Source organism: Psammomys obesus, unplaced genomic scaffold (assembly GCF_907164565.1).
Source record: "Psammomys obesus unplaced genomic scaffold, mPsaObe1.curated_primary_1811, whole genome shotgun sequence".
Lineage (NCBI taxonomy): Eukaryota > Metazoa > Chordata > Mammalia > Rodentia > Muridae > Psammomys > Psammomys obesus.
The window spans coordinates 1526900-1552270 of NW_026596091.1; the positions used below are offsets into that span (position 1 = coordinate 1526900).

Genomic DNA, 25371 nt, shown 5'->3' on the forward strand with positions numbered 1-25371 from the left:
CTTTTTATTTTCCTTCTAAGTGCAGATTTTTATTTCTTTTTCAAAGTTTCCATGTTTTCTTTATGATATTTAATACTTAAATATTAATAAACATTTCTTATTACCATAAAGTGTGCATGAACATTAGTTTAACTTGTCCTTTGATCATTCAACATAGGTAAGGTCATTTAATTAAATATTTCCTTATGTTAAAAACTTAAATTTCCTTATTTTTTTTTTCATTTTTTGAACAGAAGACCAACAGCACAGGCTCTAAGATCAACAATCAATAAATGGGACCTCATGAAACTGAAAAGCTCCTGTAAAGCAAAGGACACTGCTATCAAAACAAAACGACTACCTACAGATTGGGAAAGGATCTTCACCAACCCTATATCTGATAGAGGGCTATTATCCAGAATATATAAAGAACTTAAGAAGTTAAACAGCAACAAATCAAGTGACCCAATTAAAAAATGGGGTACAGAGCTAAACAGAGAATTCTCAATAGAGGGAACACTGAATGGCAGAAAAACAAAGAAATGCTCAACATTTGTCATCAGGGAAATGCAAATCAAAACGACCCTGAGATTTCACCTTATACCCCTCAGAATGGCTAAGATCAAAAACTCAAGTGACAACACATGTTGGAGAGGATGTGGAGAAAGGGAAACCGTCCTCCATTGCTTTAAACTTGTACAACCACTTTGGAAATCAATCTGGCGTTTTCTCAGACAAATAGAAATAGTGCTACCTCAAGATCCGGCTACACCATTTCTAGGCATATATCCCAAAAAATGCTCAAGTATACAACAAGGTCATTTGCTCAACCATGTTCGTAGCAAATCTTCAATATCAGACATATATACCACTTAGGACAAAGCCTGGCATATAATGAACATTTAGTACAGGTATCAATTATACATAATTGGGAGACCAAAAAAAAAAAAATCCTAAAGTCTTTAATTTGGCATAAGACTGTCTTTAATTTGGCATTTGACCTGTCTTTACATTAAAAAAAAAAAAAACAACAAAAAAAAAACCATTTATTTGTGTATATGTGCATGCACATAGGCAGAAGTCATAGGAAAACTTTGGGAGTTGGTTCTTTCCTTTCCAACATGTGAACATGTGAGTTCTGCGGAACAAACACCTCTACCTATACAGCAATCTGCTGCTGGCCTAACCAGTCTTTTGAGTTTTCTCTCATACTATTTTAACAAGGCATCTCCTGTGTCTGGAGCTTTTGACAAATTATCTCACATTTAGCTCTTTTGTTCTCTGACCCTCTCTCCCCTCTATGAATGTCACTCCTTCTCTGCCTATAGTTCCCATTTGTATAATGAAAATAATATCATGGGCTTCTCATAAGAGATGCCATGAAACAATCCTTCATGGCTACTTTCATTCTTTTATTTCCATTTAACTGTTAACAGAGCATGGAGAGCATGAGGTACATCCACAAAACTATCTCACTGACATTCCTAACCTTCAAACCTTGGTGTCTTATCTACATCATTTTCACAATTCTTTCTAAGAAGGAAAGAAAGCAGCAGAGACATCTGTTCTTGTGAAAAAAGGCTTTCACACAAGGAAACTTCCAGAATGGCTTAGGTTACTTAAATGCCTATGTTGTTTAAAATATAAACTTAAAAAAAGAAACTTTTTTTTTAAAGGACAAGAAATTAAGTAAAATGTGGATCAGGAGGAATTAGAGAAAGGACTGTGATCAAAATACACTGAATGCATGCGTAAAATCTCCACAGCTTTAATAAAACAACATCTACAGCTATACCATGTTCTCTATGCCAAGACCTTGCCCTTAGTCAAGCTACTTGACTTTTAATAACATGCATATTATTTTAATAAACAAAATTATAATCATGTACACCTAATTTTGTTTCCTGAAATTAAAAAAAAAAAAACACCTAATTTTCTAAGCTGCTTAGGGTCCTTATATAAACATGATTTTTAAAAAAAGTGTTTTCATTTTCATTTTCATTATATGCATGAGTGTCTTGCCACATGTATATATATGTACCACATTCATGCTTGGTCCCTTAGGGGACAGAAAAGGGCATTAGATGCCCTGGAAATGGAGTTGCAGAGAATGATAAACCATCCATGTGGGTACCAGGAACTTAACGCAGGTCCTGTAGAAGAGTAATAAGCACTCTTGACCACTGAGCCATTTATTTCTTCATAAATACAACTTTAAATGGATACATTGAATGTAATTCCTGTTATCAATGCAGTTTTAGCATGAAATGCAGCTGAGTCCAGAAAAATCAATGGATTCAGCTTTACAAAGTACAGTTCCCGATTTTATTTTTTGTTTATGTGCTTTGCAGTTTATTAAAAACCTTTATATGTGCCATTCAATTTAATAAATGCTTAATGAATACTTATTATATGATTTTTAGTGATTGATTATAAAATGGAATGAGCTAATGGAGAGACAAAGCTATAATATATAAATGCAGGTCTATTGGGAGCAGTGAGGGAGGGAGAAGGGGAGTGCATGCTGGGGGAAGGAAAGGGCTACTATGCTACTGTTTTTGAATCAAGACTGTTAAAAGCTTTAACATTAATCAGATTTTAAACTATCTCCCAAGCCAATTTGTCTCTTTCTGGAAACTTTTAAGCTTCAGGCGATCACTGGAATCCACAGGTCAGGCTCCAGGTAAGTACTGCCAATCAACAGCCTGTTTCCCAGCCTACCTATTCCTGAGGGTGGAATTCCTCCCCTGGTTTTAGGACTCCCCTCCCCCAACTACCAAGACCATGGGCCTAAAAGTCAGTGGACCTAAAAGCTAAACTCCTTACTTTACCTTCTTTCCCTAACATATACATGTTCCAGCGTCCTGTTTCCTCAAGAGCTGCATCCAGAACTCAGGTGCTCCAGACTAAACCTCACAAACTGCATTACCTAGACCTACAGTTTCCTAGCCACAGATGGCCTCACAGATCCTGGACAGCCTACTCGTGGAACTTGGCCAACATTCCAGCTTTTTGTCCCATGCCCCAAAATCAGCATCCCCAATGTCAGCCAGCCGAAGTAGCCAGAAAATTCTTGATCCATTACCCATTTATTATCAACAAACGGCTGGGATGTTAGGTCTATACCTGCTGTAGGGCTTGGCTGCCATACCCTTCTCTACACCTAGGGATGAGGCTTCTCTCCCACAGGCCCTCCATTATATAACCAGATATCTTGGTTCTGTTTCCCCTTTCTCCCCCTTGACCCCCACTTCCTGCCTTTTCTCTCTCTTCCCCTGCTCCCAGCACATACTCTCTTCCTGGCCCCTTTGCTGCTCCCAATAAACCTGTATTTATATAATATAGCTTCATCTCTCTAACAGCTCATTCAGTTTTATTTAATCTATCATTTAGTAGAACCAAGTGATTGCATGAAGACACTGGGGCAGGCCAGGGTTCCACCCAGATCATCTGATACCATTGCAATTCCTGCTGTGGATTAATGGCTATACCACAGTATTTCTCACTTAGTAGCTAGTTATTATCTTGAGCATGTGATTCTATTCTTCCCCAGTGCCATGCTTTAATATAAAAGGCCCTAAATGATACTCTCTCCCAGCCTGGGAATGGCAGGGTTTCTTATGCATATGTAGGACTAAGATCAGCTTTGGCTTCAGCTGTGAAACAAGCAAGATAAGCTATGAAACAAATATTCAAATGATCTATTATGATCTGTAGGAGTATAGTAAAGGCTTCTAAAACTATTTTAAAAGCAAATTTCAAGTTTTAGACATAAAGATGTTAAAAACCTAACATCAGTCTACACATGAACCCAAAAGTGGCTTTCAGAAAACACTTCTGAAACATGTTACTTGGGTAAGTACCCACTCACAGCCCATTACCAGACCATAGAGAGATGAGGACAGAAGCTGAGACAGGTATAAAAGTTAAAAGCATCCACTTTGCAATCTTCACGGGAGGTTAACACTGCTGGGACAACTAAGAATATAGTTATTTCTTTTAGTGATTAACTCTGATTGTATTTCACAAAAGTATTATTCTACGGTAATTCGGAGAAAATGAACCCACTAAAACACTCAGTTCTTTATCACAAATAATCTGTAAGGCATTCTCAGAGATAATTCATTTTATCTTTTGTTAAGTTTTTTTGTTTTTTTTATAAGACATGGTTTCTCTGTGTAGCCTATGGCTGTCCTGGACTCGCTTTATAGACCACACTAGCATCAAATTCACAGCAATCCACTGCCTCTGCCTCCCTGAATGCTGAGATTAAAGGTGTGCATGCACCGCCGCGCCTAGCCTCTTTTGTAAGTTTTCTTTGATTGTATAACAAAGGAACTAAAACCAACTAGAATCCAAAGAATAAAAAATATAAAGCTTCATAAGTATGCTGATCTAGATTTTCATCATTAGGCACTGAGATAAAAATGGAGAGTTGTCCACCAATGAATCCATCTTCCCTTTCTTCGGTAGTAACCCATAGCTGCTTGGCTATACCAATTGGCTAGTTTAGAGACTATGTCACTGAGCTCCTGTCAATGCAGTGTCGTTAAGATCTATCTAAGATGGTGGCTTCACCTCCTCCTCTTTCTTGTTCCTATCTACAGACAACCTAGAAATGGCTGCCCAGTCTAGGCCATTTTTAAGACTCTAAGATTTTGCTTAGACAGTTAAGTATGACCAACAACTTGGAAGGAAATGGGGCCCTCCTGTATAAATTGGAGGAGCAGAGCAATTCGTAGGCCTATATGGTCACCTCTGAACTCGAAGAGTATAAGGTAACACTGAAATTCCTTAAACCACTTCTATCTTGCTTATCATTTTAATGTGTTTTTTTTTATTACATTTAGTTATAACTTGAATAGAACACACGTTTGAAATATGGGTGTCATGCATGCCCTTTCCATAAGCTGCTATGCTACCAGTTTGTATGTGATGGATGCTAGGGTCTACTGCAGAATCTAAGCAGCTAATCTTTCTGTTTAATACCAAAAGACAGGCTAGTTTTACCACAGCTAATTTGTACATCCATTTGTTCCTCTTGTAATTAAATAAATAAATAAATAAATAAATAAATAAATAAATAAACAAACTTAAAAAGAAAAAAAAGAATTCCCTAAGTGTCTCTTTTATAAATCCCAGGTGGTGTGGCAGAGACAATACAATGGTAAAGATTTCAGGGGTTAGTGTCAAGTGGAGAGTTACAAGGAAATATAAGCTATGCTAATGTGGTAAGTGCTCTCACAGATCTAAGCCAGAATCTTCTTCTATTATTGACAATTTTAATTAGAAGAAAAAAATTTTTTTTTGTTTTGGAAGGCTGTTTTGTGGTGCAGGGTACTTACTGCCATTTTGGGTCTCTACAGGATGTTAATAAGCACCAACACTGCTACCAAGTCATCACAATTGGCAAATGTCTCCAAAGGAAGAAAATCGGCTCCCCTCATTGAGAAATACTGATCAGCCACCTAGCTCATATTCTGAGTATGTAGAATTTTCAAAGCATTGTATATGGGGGGGGGGGGGGGAGAAGGTTAAAAAGGCAAAAATCTGATGCTGAACAGATCACAGGCTAATGGAGAAAGCAGAAAATAAGTAAACATGACTAAAATATTATGAAAAATCATAATGGAAGCAGCCAAGATGCTTTGCCAAGTAACTGAAGAAACATTAGCTTGGGTGATGCTTAAGTCAAGTTCTGACTGTGAGAAACTGCTAAACACACAGAGTAGCGGAAAGCAGCACGGGCAGAGCCAGGTACATCTGAGGTGTTAAAAGCCCATGTGGTGAGAGTAGTAGCAGCTGCTGTGGATGAAACTGGAGGCAAGCAGGAACCGGGTCATGTGGAGCTTTACAGACTTAGCTCTACTGCTATGAAAAGTCGCTAAAGAGTTTATGCAGAGAAGAGATAAACCCAATTAAAATGTAAAAACAAAAGAAAATCAACCCGACTGTGCATGGAAAAGAAATCAGAAACGAACAAAAAGCTTCAGTTGTAGTGATGACAGCAGAGGGAAGAGACTGACAGGATGTGCTGTCTGAGAACATTTTTGGCTTAATCAACACATTTACAAGACAGGAATGACTAGGGAAAGGGCAGGTTTGGAGAATCTGTGAGGTCACAGTAAATCTGAAATGCTTATAAAAATATCAAAGAGGAAGTTGGAGGTATGTGGGAGAGCCTTAAACAGCCAATGAAACTATGTGTCTATGTATGAGCAAAAGCACGTCATTATGACTGGATACTACATAGAGGAAAACAAAAAGAAAAGGTACAAGAGCCGTGGAAAATGCCAACAACATAACTGATCTTTAAGAGAAAATTTAGAAGTGTGGGTGTTGTGGGAGACAGAAGGAAGCATTTTATGGATGGACTACTCAACTGTTTCATATGCAGACAAAAGATCAAATAGACCAAGGATTTGGTGGTGCTAGATCTTGTGATAAGGGCTTTGATAACAGAATTTTCTAATATATACCCAGGAGCAGGGAGAGTGGACAGGAGATAGCACTCAGGATACTGAAGAGCTGTGGTGGAAAGAGAAGGACTGTCTAGCTGGGAAACGAGGTCGTCCTTTTCCTTTGTGAAGAGGAGAAAGACTAAGCTGCATCTGTATGGCGACAGGGATGAAGAGTTTGGACTCAATCCAGAGGAAAATGAGGAGCATACAGTAGGGTGTTAAGTAGAATAATGAGATTTTTACTTTGGGAACAGCACTAACTTAATGTGAAAAATGGACACACAAAAGAAGAGGCAGGACCAGAAGCCCAGAGAGCAATTACCAGTTGTGCATGAGCCCCAGTGAGAAATGACAGAGGTCTGAATGAGAATGATTTGAAAAGGTGAAGGAGAAAGTGAAGCCAAAGAACCTCTCTGGTATCCAACTGGATAATTTAGCTAATAGTATTCACTGAGGTAAGGACCTTTTTCCCTAAAGTTGGCAGCAAGAAGACAACACTACTGATGGCAGACTTTTCTCTGTCATAGTCCCATAGTGGTCACAACAAATAAAACACATGTAAGCTCAACAGCTTGCAAGAGGTCAGAGCCCCTGTAACTTATATTCAACTACTAGTGTCACAATATCCTTGATACAGGCACAGTAACTTGTTAATACCTGTATGAGTCTCTCTGCCTTCTCATTTTCTTATTCCCCTTATTTATTGTGTCTTCTCAACTGATTACTTGCTAAATTATTCCTATCTTCAAAATAATGTTATCTTTTTCACCATCCCAAAGAAGGAAGTAATCTCTTATAGCTCTAAGTCCTGAGTATTTAATGTTTGCTGCTACAGAACTGAATGCTTTTGACCTTGGCCTGGATTTGTGGAGACCTCTCTCCCATCAACTTGGAGGGAGGCAGGTTCTGTGATGTACTTCTGTTCTTCCCTAGGTAGGTTAGTACACTGTATATCTGCAAATATACATACAAATCATGCTGCCGTTCAAGCACCATGAGCTACTGAATATGGTGTCCCCAATATTTAACAGGTTGCTAAAGTTCTAGGTCTCACTTCCAGCTGCCACTCCCATCAGCTTTATGACCTCAGATAATGGCAAGCTTCTTTAACTTCCTAATCTGTAAAGAGTACCTATTTTGTGGATTCTTGGGAGAATTAAAGGAGATGACATGTATGGGATACTTGTCATATACAAGAAATACAGTAATAATGGGTGTTCTTAACATTAAAAATTACTCTGAATTAAATTAGTCCAGTTAGGGGAAATAGGGATTTAATTTTCCCCCTCCTTAAACACAGTTCTACACTTTTCACTTTTTTTTGTTTGTTTGTTTTTAACATTTTTGCTATTCTTTTGTACTGTATGTATAGTCTACTATACATATATACTATACTATATGTATAGTCTACTGCTTTCTTTTCAATGAACAAGGACTTTCCCCTTGCTATTTCCCCATCCTGACTATAGTGCTACATCATCTGTATTCACTGGAATCAACCAGTAACCCTAGAGTGACAAGTGTACATGGTCATCTTAAAATAGACCATGTACATTTATTTGGGGACATGGCCCCATGTCAGAATACTAGCACATCTTCTTGGACCACAATGATAATACAATACTGGAATGTTGGATGTGTATGTTAAATATGCATTACAAATTATAATACAAAAAGTCATATGAAGTTTTAAAATTTTTAAAGAGGAGAGATGTCAAAGGAAGTTTTATCGTCAAGCAAACTTCCTTGGATGATGCCTTTCTGGCTGTTCAAGGTTGTACCCACACTCTCCACCAGACGTCAGTGGATATATATTCCACAGGGTTCTAATTTTAGTTCTTAACTGAAACTGAAGGTCAGCCACCTGAATCTGATAGTTCTAAACTTTTGCCCTCTGCATACAGCAGTAAGCAAAAACAAGAAAGGAAGAGGAAGAATAGAAGAGATAGAAGGGAAGAAGAGATTGAGGAAGGGGGGGGGAGGAGGGGAAGGAGGAAGTGAGACCAAGGGAAGTTATTACAGCAGTAATGGTAAATAACTTAGTAATTGGTTGTCAGTTCTGTAAAGAGAACTATTCAAAAATTTTATTTTAAAAATTCTAAACAGTAAAGGAACTGCTGCTAGAATAGTAAAGCATACTTTTAATAAAGGTTACAGAAAAGGATTCTGGAGGTCCAACTTGAATATTTTTTTATTTAAAAAAAACAAGCTAAACAGATTTTCTAAATGAATACTCATCTTAGTTCATGTTTATTTACATCAATGTTATATTTATACATTTGAGGTTTTTTTTTTCCTGTTTCCTATTATGGAAGATAAAATAACTCTCATTTTAATTTAATAGGTACTTGTCTCTGTGAATAAAGTTTTATTTCACTCTTAAATTCTATCTTCACCTTCCTTTCTTGGATGTGTTCATTTTTCAGCAGTACAGTCTTGCTGGCTAGGTTCTGTTTCTGTAAGAAACACTCAAGGATTCTGAGTAACAATCATGAAACTGTTTTGGCTCAAGTTTCTTTGCTAATCAGCAATCCTGAGAATATGACATGCTGTGCCTTCAAATGTTCCTTAACAGATGGTAAAGACAGCTTAGATGTAAATGAAAACTTACAAATTATCAGCTGCCTTTTCTTTCCTGACTGAAGGCAGAAATGCACATGTAAAAACATTTTCTTTTTAAATATAAGACCAGTCCACAATACTTCTTTTACTACTTAAATGTCTATTTTCCAAAACAAAAAACCCTTTTTCTCTATAGTGCATACACAAAATTTTAGTCTTGAAGAAAATTTAGGCTTCTAAGGTTAATATTGGCACAGAAATACCTTCATTTCTTGCGTGTCAGGATTCCCAAAAGAGAAAAAAGTTTTAAGAGAATTATTAAGTGAAAAAATATCTATTTTTGGATTAGTGAGCAGTAAGAGACCATGACCCAAATAATTTATAATATTAGAGATTTAACATGTAAAATGAGTAAGTGCTAAGTAAGTGTCTTTTAATATATAACAAACTTATACATTAAAAAACTGACTAATGCAAGGAACTCAGTGAGATAAAACCACTTGTAAGTGTGTTATTATGCAGGAGAGAAACTATATTGAATAGCTGGAGGGAGGTAACAGAAGAGCTGTGAATCTCATGAACATGAGAAGAACATGGAGAAACTACGAGAATCAATCCAAATGTGGAGTGGGTGCTGATAAACGGGCTTGATGGCTGCAGGGTACCTCAGGGTCTTCATACAGGAAGAAATGTAGGGTGCCTTACTACAATGTGAGTTCTCTGAGGATGAGCCCAGTGATGACCACAAAGGCAAGAAGAGGAACTGAAGACTTACTCTGGCCCCAGCTCTTCCACACAAGTTGTGATTTTAGGTTAAAAACAAAACAACACAAAACTAAAAAAACTATCTCCGGTTTTTATTCTTTATTGGGAATAGTTAGAACCACTAGCAATGTCTAGTTCCTACGAGTTCTATCAACTGCAGACATATAAATATTCCACTTTCCTTGACATACGAGCAAAATTTCTGAGAAATACACAACTGAAGAATGGAACATTACACTTTTAGCAACAACAGAAAATTCTGATGTAGCTGAAAAACTCGGCAGCATACCTAAACTCTAGAGGTCGTGTCCTCTCACGTGCAGCCAGTTCCTCATGGAATCATACTCTCTGATGCCTCTCATTGCTGGGCATCAGCTCAGTTCAAAGTTCTGTCTATGCTGTGCATCAAATCTCAAATTCTAGAAAATAAGTGTCTGTATAAGCCACACAATGGGTCAGTCTTGCCCGATACGGTGTAACACATGGGCTATGGAACCAGACAGCCTAGGTTTGAATTGTGGCCTACCACTTCACTAGCTTAGACTACTTTCTCTGTATGCCACTGTTTCCTGCAAAACAAGAAAAACCACAGAATGTATCTTAAAGCTTTGTTGTGAGGGTTAAATATGCACACAGGGCTTGTAAGAGTCGCAGGCATATAGTACCCTGTTTCTATCGACACTTCTTTTTATGCCTCTGTACTGAACTGTAATTCACACAAAGTCCACCCTGTTTGAAGTACACAACCCATTTGTTGTTCCAGCACATATTCACACTTGTGCAGCCATCATCTCTATCTAATTTTAGAATACTTTCATCACTCCCAAAAGAAACTCAATACCCATTAGCAGTAAATCACAACTCCTCCTTTTCCCTAGGCCTAGGTCCCTGACAACCACTAATCTATTTTCTGTCACCAAGGTTCTGTTATCCAAGACACTGTACACTAACAGAAAGCATACATCTGTCTGTCCTTTTGTGTCTGGTTTCCTTCACTTAGCATGCTTTTCAACGTCCATTCACCGTTCACATGCATCAGTTACTTAATTTCTTTTTTTAACTGAATAATAGTCTCTTGTAGGAATATAACATATTTTGTTCATCATTTACATACTTATAGACATTTGTGTTCCTTCTACTTTTTTTTTAATATTATGCAGCAAACCTGTGTGTGTACACGGACTATGTACACAATTCTTTTTTGTAACACAATCTTGAAACCTAGATGTTCAACTGGTATGCTAGACAGTAACTCAGTTTAACTTGTGAGTAACTGCCAGATTATTTTCCAGATTGGCTGTAGCACTTCCTACAAGCAGTGTGTGAAAGCTTGGATATTTCCATATTCTTGACAATATTTGTTATTATCTCTTGTTCTAGCCTAGCAGGGTATAGTATACTGTTTCTACTAACACTTCTTGTTTGTTTGGTTTTTTTTATGGCACTTTTTATTTACCTCTTTCTTAACTAATGATGTCAATTTTTTACTTTGGGAACCTAAAACTTTGGTTCTCTGTTCATTAAATTCAGTTGTCTTCTGATTAAGAGCTCCTGTGGCTCGGTAGTTAAGAGCATTTGTTGCTCTTGCACAGGACCTTGGTTCAGTTTCTAGCTTACAATTACCCATAATTCTAGTTTCAGAGGATCTGATTCCCTCTTCTGACCTCCATGGGTACCAAGCATGTACACAGCACACATATACATATGCAGGCAAAACACTAATACACATTTCAAAAATTAAATAAAGCTTAAAAATTTTTAAAGAGTTTCCTGCATAGGTTAGGTAGAATTTTTACCAGATATGATTTTCAAATATATTATCTAATTCTGTAGATTATCTTTTTTTTTTCTTCCTGGTAGTATCTTCTAAAGCACAAATGTTTTCTGTTTTTTTAACTTCAACAGTGTCCAGCTTATCTGATTCTTCTTTTCTTTATGTTTTTGGTATCATCTGAGAGCATGGAGACTTCTGTTTTCCCCAGTAAGTTTCAAGTCTTTACCTCATAGATTTGGATCTTTGATCCATTAAGGTAAAGACCCTATCATTTACGCATGGTTATCTAGGTATTGCTTTATTTGTTAACAGCCACAGTCACTTTCATGCTAGCTCCCAGTCTTGACCACCAATGCTTTGCCCGTTTTGAAGCTGCTGAATCTGCCTCCTACTCCTTTTTGAGACATGTAGTCAAGATGGACTCAAACTTTTGAAGTAGCCAAGGCTGGACCTAAGCCCCTTATCCTCTTGTCTCTACCTCCCATATGCCAGGATTACAAGCAACCCCACCATACCCAGCTCCGTTTTCATTTTTTCTCTTCCATGATTCTTTTGGCTAGTCTGTGCCTGTTTTGATTTCAGAACTTGCCTGTCAGTTCTAACAAGAAGCCACCTAGAATTTTAGACGTGATTACACTAAATTGATGAGCCAGTGGGAGGAAGACTGAAACTCTAGCATTTACTTAGATCTTCTTTATTCTTAGTGAAGTCTTATAATCATCAACATCTAACTCTGAGTTATGTATATAAGTTATTTTAAGGCAGTGGTTCTCAACCTGTGGTTCAGGATCTCTTTAGTATCGAATGACCCTTTCACCATTGGAAAACACTGATGTTTACATTATGATTCCTACCAGTAGCAAAGTTACAGTTATGAAGTAGCAATGAAAATAATTTTATGGTTGGGGGCACCACAACATGAAGCACTGTATTAAAGGAACGCAGCATTAAGAAGGTTGAGACCTTCTTAAGCTTATTATTAGGCTTATTATATGTATCTTATTGGATAAGCTCCAGATTAATATTCATGTTCTGGAAAGTACAGAAATGTCATTCCTATACAATAGTTTTTAGGGTTTTTTTTGTAATATTGTTATATATATTATATCTTCAAATGTCGCAAAGCCAACAATAACTGTAATTACTACTTTCTATCATCTTTGAAAGAAGCCCTGTAAAAGAGAATACACTTATATTTGTTTCATTGGCCTTATTTATTATCACCTCTGGTTCTTTTGATTTGTTCCTGTAGATTCCAGTTACCATCTGGAGTTACTTCAACACAATACAGCTTCGTTCCCATTCACCTTTGTGCTAATTTGGCAAAAACATTATATTTATATATATACTATTTGTTCACCATAAATTTACAGACATACTGTTTTATACAGATGCTTTTAAAACTCACTAAAGGGTACCACATGATGGTTCAGCTGGTCAAAGCACTTGGAAATAAGCCTGTCAACTTGAATCAGATCCCCACAGTTCATGGAGGAAGGAGAAAACCAACCACTAAAAGCTAAAGACCAGGAGAAAATCTTGAAGGCAGCAAGAGACAAGTAAGATGAGAAATGTAAATACTGTGTCTCTCCTGAGAAGACAGCCTCCCCAACTACTAGCTGAAATGTTCTTTACTGAAGCTGTTTATTGGAGGCCTCTGTACACATATTATCAATTTCACTTTTCTTACTGAATCCCAGATTTTTTCTTCATTATATACTCTTGGGATTAGTTTAAAAAAAAAAAAAACAAAACCTTGTGTTTATTTTAAAAATAATTTTCATAGGTTTCATTGGTGTGACAGTCTATAAAGCTCCATGCACTATCATGGCTGGAAGATGAATGTACTGGCAGTTTAGATGAGAAAATATACCCCAAACTCCATAACATACGTTAAAGACACTATTCTTATCACCCCAGCCAGGTATCCAAAAAAATAACATAAAGATCACATATAGTGGGCCTGGGAGATGGTTCAATAAATAAATAAAAGCACTTGCTGGCAAGCCTGATGTCCTGAGTTCTAGCCTGGGACCTACTAGAAAAGCTAAATATACTAGAATGCATGATCAGTAAGCCCAGTGTTCCTACTGAGAAACGAGAGGTAAAGACAGGAGGCTCAGCCAAAGCTGACAGTGCAGAACAGAAACGAGAAAGACCTTGTTTCCTAACAAGGTGGGGAGTGCAGCCACCACTTCGGCAATTTACTCTCTCTAGAGAGAGTACCACATCTCAAGTCTCTGATCTCCACACACAGTGTCATGTCCATTCCCATGTGTACATGTGAGCACATGGACACTGCACACGCACACACAGTAATTTTTTAAAAGATCACATAAGAACTCTAAACTAGAAAAGCTTTTTTGTCTTTTTCCCCTAGATGTACCCCTTCAATTCTCTGGCAAAACATCTATAGTGAAAGGTGTAGTCTGGAATGAAACTTTAATTGTTTAATTTGAACTACAGCTAGGCATTCTTTCTGCCTAACAGTCAAGATCTGTGCTGAGCAGGAGCTTTAAAAAGAAAAATCTGAGGTGTGCATTTGTTACTGTGTGTACATATTTCAATGGGATTAAAAATATTTAATGTTACCATCCGTAGGGGGACAGGCACCCCAAACCTTGGACATGCTAGAAAACATTCTACAGCTGAGTTGTGAAGGAAGGAGAGAGGGAGAGAAAAAGGCAGGCAGGCAGACACTAAAAGCCTTGGCTATGCTAGAAAGCATTCTACAATCTGTCCCCAGCCTGATTATCTTTGAAGAGATTCATTTCAGAGTGAGCACTATATTTGTAGTAGGTACTTACGTGTTTCCATAGGTAAAAGGCATCAAATAAATTTTGATTCAAATTTACAAGCATATTAAGCTTTTCTCTTTTAAGTAAAAATTAGAGTTTGACAATTTCTGCTGACCATAGTAAGAACCAAAGGCTTTCAGAACAAGCATATATGCTTCAAGCTATCCTCACAGTAGATTCAAAGCTAAGAATTAAAAACAATTCTGTCTTGGCAAACTCCTTGGAGTAATACACACATTTGCCGCTCATTTTCTATAGCCACAGCAACAATCACCAGCCCCTGTATATCTGAAGCTGAGGATGCACCAAACCAAGAACCACAGAAAAACAGCCACCTTAGGAACCTAAGCTTAACACAGGTCTTGGTACAAAGGACTACTGCAAAGCATGAGCTCACAGAGGCTCCAACATGATGGGCAGATCCAAGTCTAAAGGAAAATGAAGACCTGAATAACAAAATGGACTTTTGCGTTCATATACATTTATTTCACTATATAAACTGGCTTTGTAATTAATACTACTCTAATTTAATAAGGTAACCAAGAAAGTTCAATTTTAGAAAAAAATACAGTTAAAAAAAGGAAAGCACTGCTTTCTGTTTACATCCCCAATCACATCATCCTAAAATACCATTTTGTATTAAATTATGTTATTATATAATTACGTTCTTAAATCAGTGCAATCTATTATAATCTAAAAGTTTACAAAAGAAAAAAGCCTATTCCACAGCAGTAAGATTTAAGTAGCAACGTTTAGATTTCCTTGCGCATTTTTCTGTGTTGTTCTTATCAGAAATGCACAGCTGTGATTCCTCTTCAAATAGGCTTTTGTATCCTTCTTCCTCAGTGAACAACATTTTGAGTTTAATTTTGCAATTCTGATATATAACTAAAAGAATATACAACACAAAACTGCACAATATGTTCTCGTCACAGGAATTCTAGTCTCCACTCAACTTCCTCGTTGCTTTCCCTCTTACTGGCATTACTGTAGGTTCCTATTCAGCTGCACGCAGTGGTGGGAGGCACCCAAGATAAGCAATCCGTGCTTCTTGTCTCCTAAAGCACTCACAATTTCAGTTCTGCAGCTACCCTACGGCTTAGGAGAAAAGATATGAAGTTATAAAAATACACCTGTAGTAAGACACTGTTAGTGCTCATTCTTCTGAGGAAAAATGATCTTTTATATACAGTTATCACAGACAACTGAAGGTTTCCACAGGTGGCAATGCTATATTCCTGGTTACAGGTCAAGGAGCTTCAAACATGTAACTCCTCTCCCCACTCCCAGAGCCTCACATGCTAGGCCAACTGTGTCCCCTGAGCTACAATCCAGCCTTATTCATTTTATGACATACCGTTTTTTAACTTTTACTGAGTTACTCTTTACTGGTTTTTGAGAGAAGTTCTGTGTTAAAAACCAAAGAAAGAGTTTTCACTGTCTCAAGATGTGGGTTTCTGGACAATTCATAATTCGAGTTCCCCAACCCACACATTTGCATAATGCATTTGTGTATGTACTGCCAGGTAACCACAGTCTATCCTTTTAGGTGAAGGATGTAAAGCAGGAGCAGGTGCTTCTATCCAAATCTGCAATGATTCACACACACACCTGTCACAATTTGCATCATATGCACAACCATTAGAATCACACCTGACTTTATTCCTAAGTGTGCGCGCACACACACACACACACACACACACACACACACACATCTCCTTGGCTAGCTCCCAACTTAAACTTGGTTCTTAAATGGACTCAAAGGTGATGAAATAAGAGATAAAACAAGGTATGGGATCATAATTTCAAGTATTCCAAAATATACTTCAAGAGATTAATGAGATAGGGCAACAGAGCAGTGAGCACTGACCAACTACACACAACGGAAAAGCTTTTCTATGGGAAACTTCACCACATTCCAGCAGTGCAAGCATAAAGCCGGTTTCTCACTGTAAAATTCTCACCACACTTAATGGCACTAGAGGGGAGGAGCAAACCTTTGTAAAATTTAAAACCACAATCAGATCTTAGAGCTCATTCATTTATCATCACATACAGAAAGTCAACATTATGACGTTTTATTTTGGAAGGCACTCCCCCTTACACTATCCTAGGATGTCACAGAGACTTTTATGTATCTATTAGTATGGGTGGATTTTGGTGTTCTTTAGCACAGCACTGCACTTTAAGAAAGTGAAGGAGGTCTTGAATTGTTGTTACCAAGTAGCACCTGACAGAAGCTCTTGACCAGTGGCCCCCAACCTCCCGAATCCAGCAACCCTTTACAGGTCTCTAGATGCATCTAGGACAGTACAAGGACAGTGAGAGAAAGCCTACAGTAATTTGATTCCTTATATTTTCTTGCTGGGCTCCATGCAGAGATGGTCTACTGCTGTTAGCCTGGGGCTGTCCCACAGTTTCCCTATCCGTGTCTGAAAGGCACCACAGGCACCAAAGTGTCACTAATGGTTTTAACCCTTGGAGACTGAAATGATTTGTTTGCCAATGTTTTCTGTTAATGAAGCTTACCTAGCTAGGTCCCTAATGACACTTGTTTATAACACACCTCCTATGAAGCAGATACCTACACACAAACTGAAGTAAACACTAGTGCAGAAGTTTCTCTCTCCAGAGATCTAAAAGTAGCAGAGGGCAATCTCCACACCAACAGATTCAAACAATCTCTGGATCAAAACAATTAGGGAAAAAACTGTCTCTGCACTGAACACATAGGGATGTTTTCATCATTACTTACAATGCGGTGTAACGTTATATAGCACTCACATCACAACAGGCATTATAAGTAATCTAGCAGCAACTTAAAATATATGGGAAGTTGTGTCCTTATATGCAAATACTGGGAATATGAGGAAGTTGCCTATCTGGGGGGCTGCATGTGAATCAGAGGAATGCTGCTGGAATCAAACCCATAGAAAATGGTTAAAATATGTCACATTTTCTACTTCCCTACAGAAAACACACATGTATAATTAACACAGGAAAATTCTCCTCCCACAATCATTCATGAGGCAAAGCATCTGGCTTTAGCTTTGTATGTACATTATGCATGTGCATACATGTACAGCAGTTTTAAGTATGTGTGTGTATGCATGTATCCTGCAGTCTCTCTCTTTCCAGTGCAGGCATTACACATGTCACTGGGCCAGGAATTTTTCCATTGGTTCTCCGGACTGAACTCCAGTCCTGAGTGTGAAGGAAGCAGTTCACTGACTGGGTGATCTCTCCTGCTCTTAATGTACTTGTTATGATGAATAGAAGTACTACCAAAGATTCCACAGTTTGACCCCTAATATAGTACAAATATTATAAGTGGAGGACGGGCTCTCCCAATCAAATTCACAGTAGCTGCCTTCTTAGCTTGAATTTCTATCATGAGTCTGTCATTCAATACGCTCTGCTTTAATACCTTACTTGGTTTTTTTTCAATAACACATAATAGAATTTTTCTCTTATCACTACCTCATAGTACTCTATTATGTCTATGGGCCATTGTTTCTTCCCAATATACCTAATTGGTTGTTTCCAATCTTTTGCTGTTCAAGTATGTTTTGACAAAAAAAATTTGCTCACTTGGGTTCAATCTAAACAAAACAGATCTCCAAAAGTGACATACTGTGATCAACAGACAAAAGTCATCTTAATTTTAATAGCTAAGTACTAGTTTTCCTCCATAGATATTATACCATTCTGTATGAGTACGTATTTCCTGAAGATCACCTACAGATATATACAGGCTACTCCCAGCTTCTGACGCAATAGCTAACAGCTGTTCCTAAGAAGGCGAGTTTTTAAAGCTACCCAAAAAGCACATTCATTCAATAAATCTCTACTCCAAAAGGTATATCTTGTCTTATTCACACTGCCCAAATCCAGAAGTAAGCCTTCTTTATACTCCATGGCATTCATTTAATAGACTTCCTGTGTATCACTATGTGCTCAGCACTGCAGATGTGACAAAGAGAGATGAGTAACAATACCCATCAGCAGCAGTCCTCAGGGTTTATCATGAAGAGGAGTTAACAAGATAAAAAGGAGAGGAGGTAAATTAGAAAAATAGAAGAGAGGAAATAAAGAGTGTGTCTGTAGGGGTAACTGTAAACATTTAAAACTACATCACAAAACAAGGGAAATAGAAAAAACAGGCTGAGAAGTATGCAGAGATCAGATCACTGACACTACTATGTCATTCTGTCAGCATAGGAAGTCATAGAAATATTTTAAGGCTAAGAAAGACATGACTAGACTGCTGTCTTAGATTTATGGACAATCAACTAGAACCACATGTCACTAGAAAGTGAAAGGAGGACAGCTCAAGAACTAAAGAAGTGCTTGGTGGTGGCAGAGCGGCAGCGGCAGCACACACCTTTAATCCCAGCACTTGGGAGGCAGAAGCAGGCAGATCTCTGAGTTTGAGGCCAGCCTGGTGTACAGAGCAAGTTTTAGCACAGCCATGGCTACACAGAGAAACCCTGCCTTAGAAAAACAAGAATAAAAACAAACAAACAAAATACTAAAGTGTAATCCAGATGGAGGTCTGAATATGGAGAATAAACCTTAGGAGGGAAAGAGAAGCAGGCATAGATACTGGATGTAGAGAGGAAAATGGGTATGTGTAAGGTTACCAATCCATTACTGGCATCTAAGACTCTGATACTGCATCCTGACTCAGCCATACTCTTATCTGATCCTGGAATCTGTGATGCTGGGTTAGAGGTAGAGAATCCAGAAATACAATAGGCAGGAATGGCTTATCCTCATTAACACGATGCTTTTACCCACCAAGTAATGCAGCTATAGGCAATGGCAACAGGCAAGCATACATTAAATAGTCAAACTTCTGATGCACCCTCTCTTGTAATAACTCCTTCATGTATGAGTCTCTTGCTTCCATTCTCCTCTGTGACTATGAAGCTAGTGGCCTAGACAAGTATAACAACATAAGTGAATCCAGTGCTGAGAAGAACACGTGGCTGAGGGGATGGCAGCAGGAAAAGCTTAGCCCAGCCTTACGTGAGCCCGGCACTTTGCTCAGCCTAGAAATCTGCCACCTAACAGGGCAACATTTTAGCAGTAAGAAAATCTAGTGAGGGCTGGAGAGATGGTTCAGCCATTAAAGGCTAGGCTCACAACCAAAAATATAAGAAAATGTAGTGATAATCTCATGTGAATCAGTCCTCCACTTATGTAAACCCAGGGTGCTCTGTGGAATGTGGGATGAATAGAAAGGGTTGCATGCAACCCATCTGAAACAACACTCTCTTTCCTCTCAGGACGCCTGAAAAACTGAGCTGAGACCAGAAACTAACTAACCACCACCAGACGAAAACAAGTCCACTGCTCAGACCACCCAGGAGGAACACACACACACACACACACACACACACACACACACACACACACACACACAAACCTTACCTTTCTTTTATCTTCATCTGTTGATTCAAATTTGAAAGTAGCCCTATGCTAAAGGGGGAAAAAAAGAAATATTGTCATTTTAATATATATATTTTAAAGATATTTAAACAAAAGATACAAACTAGTTTTCATATAAAATATTGCTCTCATCTCAATATTCTTATTAAATTAAAACAGACATGTAAAAAGCCACATGAAAAGAGTATGGCAGAAATAGTGGGAGAAGAGAGAGTTAAGACAGCAATTACCCAAAAAGAGGGGGAATGCTTAGCATGAGGCACTGGACATCTGAGCTGGACTTGGAGGATAACAAGGAGTTTGCTGTACATGTGTGAACCTTTGTGATATGATGCTGGCAGCTCTGAGAGACTGAAAAATGGGACACATATTAGGGGATGGCACCTGAATGAAGATGAGAATGGAAACAGACTAGACAGAGAGTTGGAAAGGCTTTTCAGTGTGCGGGGGTTTTCTTTTTTGCATTCCCTAAGAAATCATCAGAGAAACTGCAGAGAAAGACAATACTTTGGAAAAGAGGCTCCCTCACTTACTAGTTATGACTTCGATCAAATAAATTGTACCTGGGTTCCCCCTGTGAAAATGAAGTAATGCTTCGCTCAGAGGGGACAGTGAGGGTTCCAATAGCTATGGCACATAAAACATCTCACTACCTGGCAAGTGGCAAACAGTATATATTAGGATGCTGCTGCTGCTGCTGCTGCTGCTATTAAGGAAAAATTAACTGGAAGGGCAGAGAGTGTCATAGTTCCCCTGAAATGACTGGCCAAAGTGTACACTTTCCACTTTGTAGCCAAGCAGAGGAGAATGGATAGAGTAACTGGCTTGTTTGCATAAGGAGTGGTGGTCACAAAACCAAGAGCACAGAATTATGATTTTCTCATAACATTTTACCAGAAGCAAGTGCTCTCCTGAATCCCACCTAAAGGTCTCCTCAGGCAAACCAACTAGCCATTCCTCTGTTCTCTCTACTACTTTTCGTGTTGATCTCACTGTCTACCCTAACCAGCAGGACTGGTGACCCACCGCAAAATAAGGTCATGAAATGTGAACGACAGCATTGTTTTGGTAGTTCTGTTTTACAGCTTTGCAGAAACAGTTTTTGAAATGAAATGAGCTATAAAAATGTTGGAAGTGGGCACTTTGAGTGTAAGGGAAGACAAGAAGTTAAGAGATAGAGATAGGGTCATTTAAGGAACCCTCAAAGAGGCTACTCAAACAAGGATGCAAACCAACTGAAACAGGTGACACGGGAGAGAAAGGCACGGATTTCAAACTTTACATCTGAAATGGCAGTAGGCTACAGATGACCAGGGAGGTCCAGGATAGATCATGAACAACATTCTCAAAGAGCCTTTTGGGTAGTAGCTCATAGGCCAGATCAAGGAGAGCAAGACTGAAGGCAGAAAGCCATGTGGAGAGCAGACATCACAAGCTGGCATAGTGCTGCCTGAAGCAGCACCATTTGACACAAGGCTTTAAAGGGAAAGTGATTTGGCAACACATACCAGAAGCCATAAAAATATTTAACCCATTTGACCCAGAACTCCTATCCTATGAATTTATTTTAGTGGAGTTATACATAATGAGAGAAAAACTATGTATTAAGCATATTCAAGACTATTTTCTAATATAGTAAAAGAGGCAAGCTGAATATGCCTATGTCACAATAGTCTACTGAACATATATCATATCCATCTGATAAAGTACTATACAGCAACTAAAAGAAAGGTGACTCATTGGGATTATTTTATAATTTTAAAAACATCTCAGGAATAAAAGATAAAGAAAAATAAATGAACAAGGAAGGAAAGGATGAGAAAAGCAAAGAATAGGTCGTAAATCTGAGGGCTATACTTAGGAATTTACAGATCCAAGATTCACCAAAACCAAAATGAGAGTAATTATACTTAGAAACCAAAAAGGCTTAGTTTTGCCATTCTACATAAAATGATAATTCTGTAAATTATTTGCAATAAATGTGTCTAGTTGTCAAAACTTAATACTTCTCTAAATATTTTTAGGAAGAAAAAAGCAAATCTTGTTTGCAAAAATACTCAATAAGTTACAAAAATATCTTCTAAGTATTTTCTTCAGAGAATTATTCTTCTCAGGTGGGAATTCAGAGTAGTACCAAGGGCTAATTTTTCACTTTTTTATTGCTTTTTCACTGCAAGTCTGATCATAAAATAACAATTTTAAATAATAAATTTAAAATAATAATTAAAAACAGCATTTTTAAAATAAAAGTTTTCAAACACTCCATCTAGTCAGCATGAAAGCTTAGAAAACAGACTAGCATGAGGGTACTAGAAACGAAACTCTGAATGTACCAAGCTATTTAGAAACCCAGACATTAAAATCCACTTGTACCCAGCAGATGCTGGAGTCTATAGGGTTATTATAACTTTATTTACTCAAGCTCCATCAGACCTAACATACTCTCCCACCTCCCCTTCCAACACTTTACATATTTTAGTTTTTTGAGACAGGGCTTTCGGAGTGTCCCAGGCCAGCCTTGAACTTTTGAATCTTGTTGCTTTTAGGTATGCATACCTCCCTAGAGCCGTTAGCCACCTAAGACCAGCTTTCTACACACCTCATTTCCAGAACAGAAGCCCATCGAATATAAACCAAAGAGTAAAATCAAAGCTCAACTTAAAAGTCCAAGCAAGCTAGAACCTCTCACTGGCCTACCAGACTCATGACTGCAGGTTTAATCACTTCAAGAGAACCCAAACAACTCAGTCATCACGCAACCTCAAGTTTGAGTCCAGTTCTACTGCTCACGAGGTACAAACCTAGTCAGGCTGCACTTCAGAATCCGTAATGTTTTCCTTGTTTTTATGTTATATCTGGCTCCTTCTTGCACATACATGTTAGGTATGTTGAATGCCTAATATTGTTACTGTGTAGTCTCTGCTCTAGTATCTGGCTAAACACTGACCTACTAGAGAATTCAGAGTTAGTTCAGTGATGCCCACAGATGCACTCAAGACTACTTCTTACAAGTCAAAACAGACTGTAAAACAATCTGGAACTAAGAACAAAATGTAACAAGGACATCTCTATGCAAAAACTAGGGTGAGCCCAAAGTCAAAGCTCAACCTCAAAAATGGAAAGCAAAGCATCCTCCTACATGATCCAGGATATTTAAATCCTCCATTCAAATGCACAGGCTGTATTTGCAGAACTGTTTCCATGTTAGTTTTCTTCCGTCTCATTCTCTATCATATAAATGATGAGCTCAGAGATCTCAGCAGTCTTCCTTCCCTTTATCTAACTCCTGGAGACCTACCTAAGTTAATATCTTAAGTCACTTTTTTACCCTTCATCTAACCATAAACTTGCCATACTTCCAAAATCCTGACAGAGATGGTTGTGGGACAATGACATGCCTAGGTGGCCTCTATGGCTTGTGATGCCATCTCTCAATTTATCAGTCACAGTTAATCAAGTCAGTTTCTTCACCTATTAAGTGACAGGTTTGGTTCTTTCAGCTCCGTAGCAGAGAATATTCTTACCATAAGCAAGACCCTGGGTTCAACCTCTACTACTACCTCAAATTCCTGTGATTAAAAAAAAAAAAAAAAATCACAACATGGCCAGGCAGTGGCACACACCTTTATTCTTAGCACTCAGGAGGCAGAGACAGGTGGATCTCTGAGTTCAAGGCCAGGTGGGTGTACAGAGCAAGTTCCAAGACAACCAAAGCTATACAGAGAATCTGTCTGGAAAAACAAAAACAACAATAAAATCACAGTGTTACAATGTACCTCAGGTCCCACAACAATGAAGAGGATGGCAAATGACCTCTCTAAAATGTTATCAGAATAGATCCTGAAGGAAGACAGAGTTTGGATAGTAAACTACAGCAATACATCTCAAAAATGAACAGCCCAGGAACTGGAGCCATGGTGCAGTGGTTAAGAGCACTGTCTGTTCTTTCAAACGATCTGGGTTCAATTCCCAGCACCCACATGGCAGCTCACAACTCTTCGGTAACACCAATTCCAAGGGATCTGACACCTTCACACTTATTCACATAAAATAAAATAAAATAAAATAAAATAAAATAAAATAAAATAATAAAATAAAATAAATTATTTGAAAAAAAAAATGAACAGCCCATTCTGTAACTAAAGGAGAGTGCTTAGGGCTCAACAGTTACAAACAAAGTAGTATATACTACTCCTGAAAAGAAAACAAAGCCTTTTTATGCTCAAAAGCAGAATCAACAAGGAAAAGGTAACACAGCCCTGCCAAATGTGACCTGGGTAAGGAATCTAAAAACCATCCATGCTACTTCCTAGCCACCTGCTCTGGAGCCTGTCTATTTATGGGCCTTAATCTCCTATTTAAAGAAACATGAAAATACCTCCATCTCCCTTATAATTTTTTATATAAGGGGATCATATGTGTAAATTCCTAGAAAAATACACAGTACCTACAAGGCACTCAATAAATGTTAATAGGTGAATTTAGGAGTGATAAACACTCTTATTTCAATGAATTATTTTCCTATTCTGAAGCAACTTATCCTTGACAGACAAGTTTTCTTTCTGGGACAGAGATTTCTCTCTCTAAGATAACAAGAGCCAGTGAATGAGGCAAAAAATGCTTCAAAATCAATTTCTGTACTACAGTAGAAATTAGGTGTATTCTAGAGTCAGATAGGCACTGGCTTCTCTGAACACAGTGGGAGATATGCCACAGTTATGATAGCATTAGAAGGTGCGAAAGTTAAGATATTAAGATATTAAGAGTGCCAAAGATTCCCAATTTCTTACTGTGTGACATCAACTCAGTGCCACATGTTTTGTTAAAAGCAAAAGCCATAGGCTACTTCAGCAGCAGCAGGTCCTGCTCTAGGTACTGTACACACTGAACTCATTCAATCCTGACAAAAGTGCTATGGTATAGATGCTACTTTTCTCATCTGACAGAGGAATATAAAGCAAAGCTAAGCAACATGGACTTGTATTTTTACATACACTGTACATTTACTACAATTATACATACTGTAACCTGACAATCAGCATCCAGGAAGTCTGGCTCCAGAGCCTGTACTCTGTCCACACCACCTCATTAAGGATCTTGACTATTAGCTCCTCATAGGCACATTGTGCTTAATGCTTGGCATTGTATTTCAATGAATCTAATCCACACAATAAATAAAAAGGATGGTATTTTAATCCTTCCTTTACAGACAAGGCAACTGGGACTCAGAGGCTTAAAATAACTTATCCACAGTCATGAAACTGTTAACAACAGAGCTGAGATTAGAACCAAGGTCTGTCTGATGCCAGACACCATCTTCTTTCTACTATACTTGCAATAACCAGATTATTAGAAAGAAGGTAACATGGGCTGGAAAGATGGCTTGGAGGTTAAGAAACTGTCTGCTCTTCCAAAGGTTCTGAGTTCAATTCCCCGCAACCAGATGGTAGATCACAACCATCTATAATGAGTGAGATCCGATGTCCTCTTCTGGCTTGCATGCATACATGCAGACAGAACACTGTATACATAATAAATAAATAAATAAATAAATAAATAAATAAATAAATAAATAAAT

The 25371-nt window shown here is 38.0% G+C and overlaps 1 protein-coding gene across 6 annotated transcripts in view; it reads right to left on the reverse strand.

The window, feature by feature from the left end:
• Ric8b (RIC8 guanine nucleotide exchange factor B) overlaps positions 1-25371 on the reverse strand; it is a 101411-nt gene that overhangs the window by 73103 nt on the left and 2937 nt on the right. For all 6 annotated transcript variants that reach the window (XR_008722518.1, XR_008722515.1, XR_008722516.1 and 3 more), the window contains exon 2: positions 19776-19823. Coding sequence is in view for 3 of the 6 variants with exons in the window: in XM_055627780.1 (XP_055483755.1) it covers positions 19776-19823 (48 nt within the window). In the remaining 3 variants the exon portion in view is untranslated. The remainder of the gene's footprint in view (positions 1-19775; positions 19824-25371) is intronic.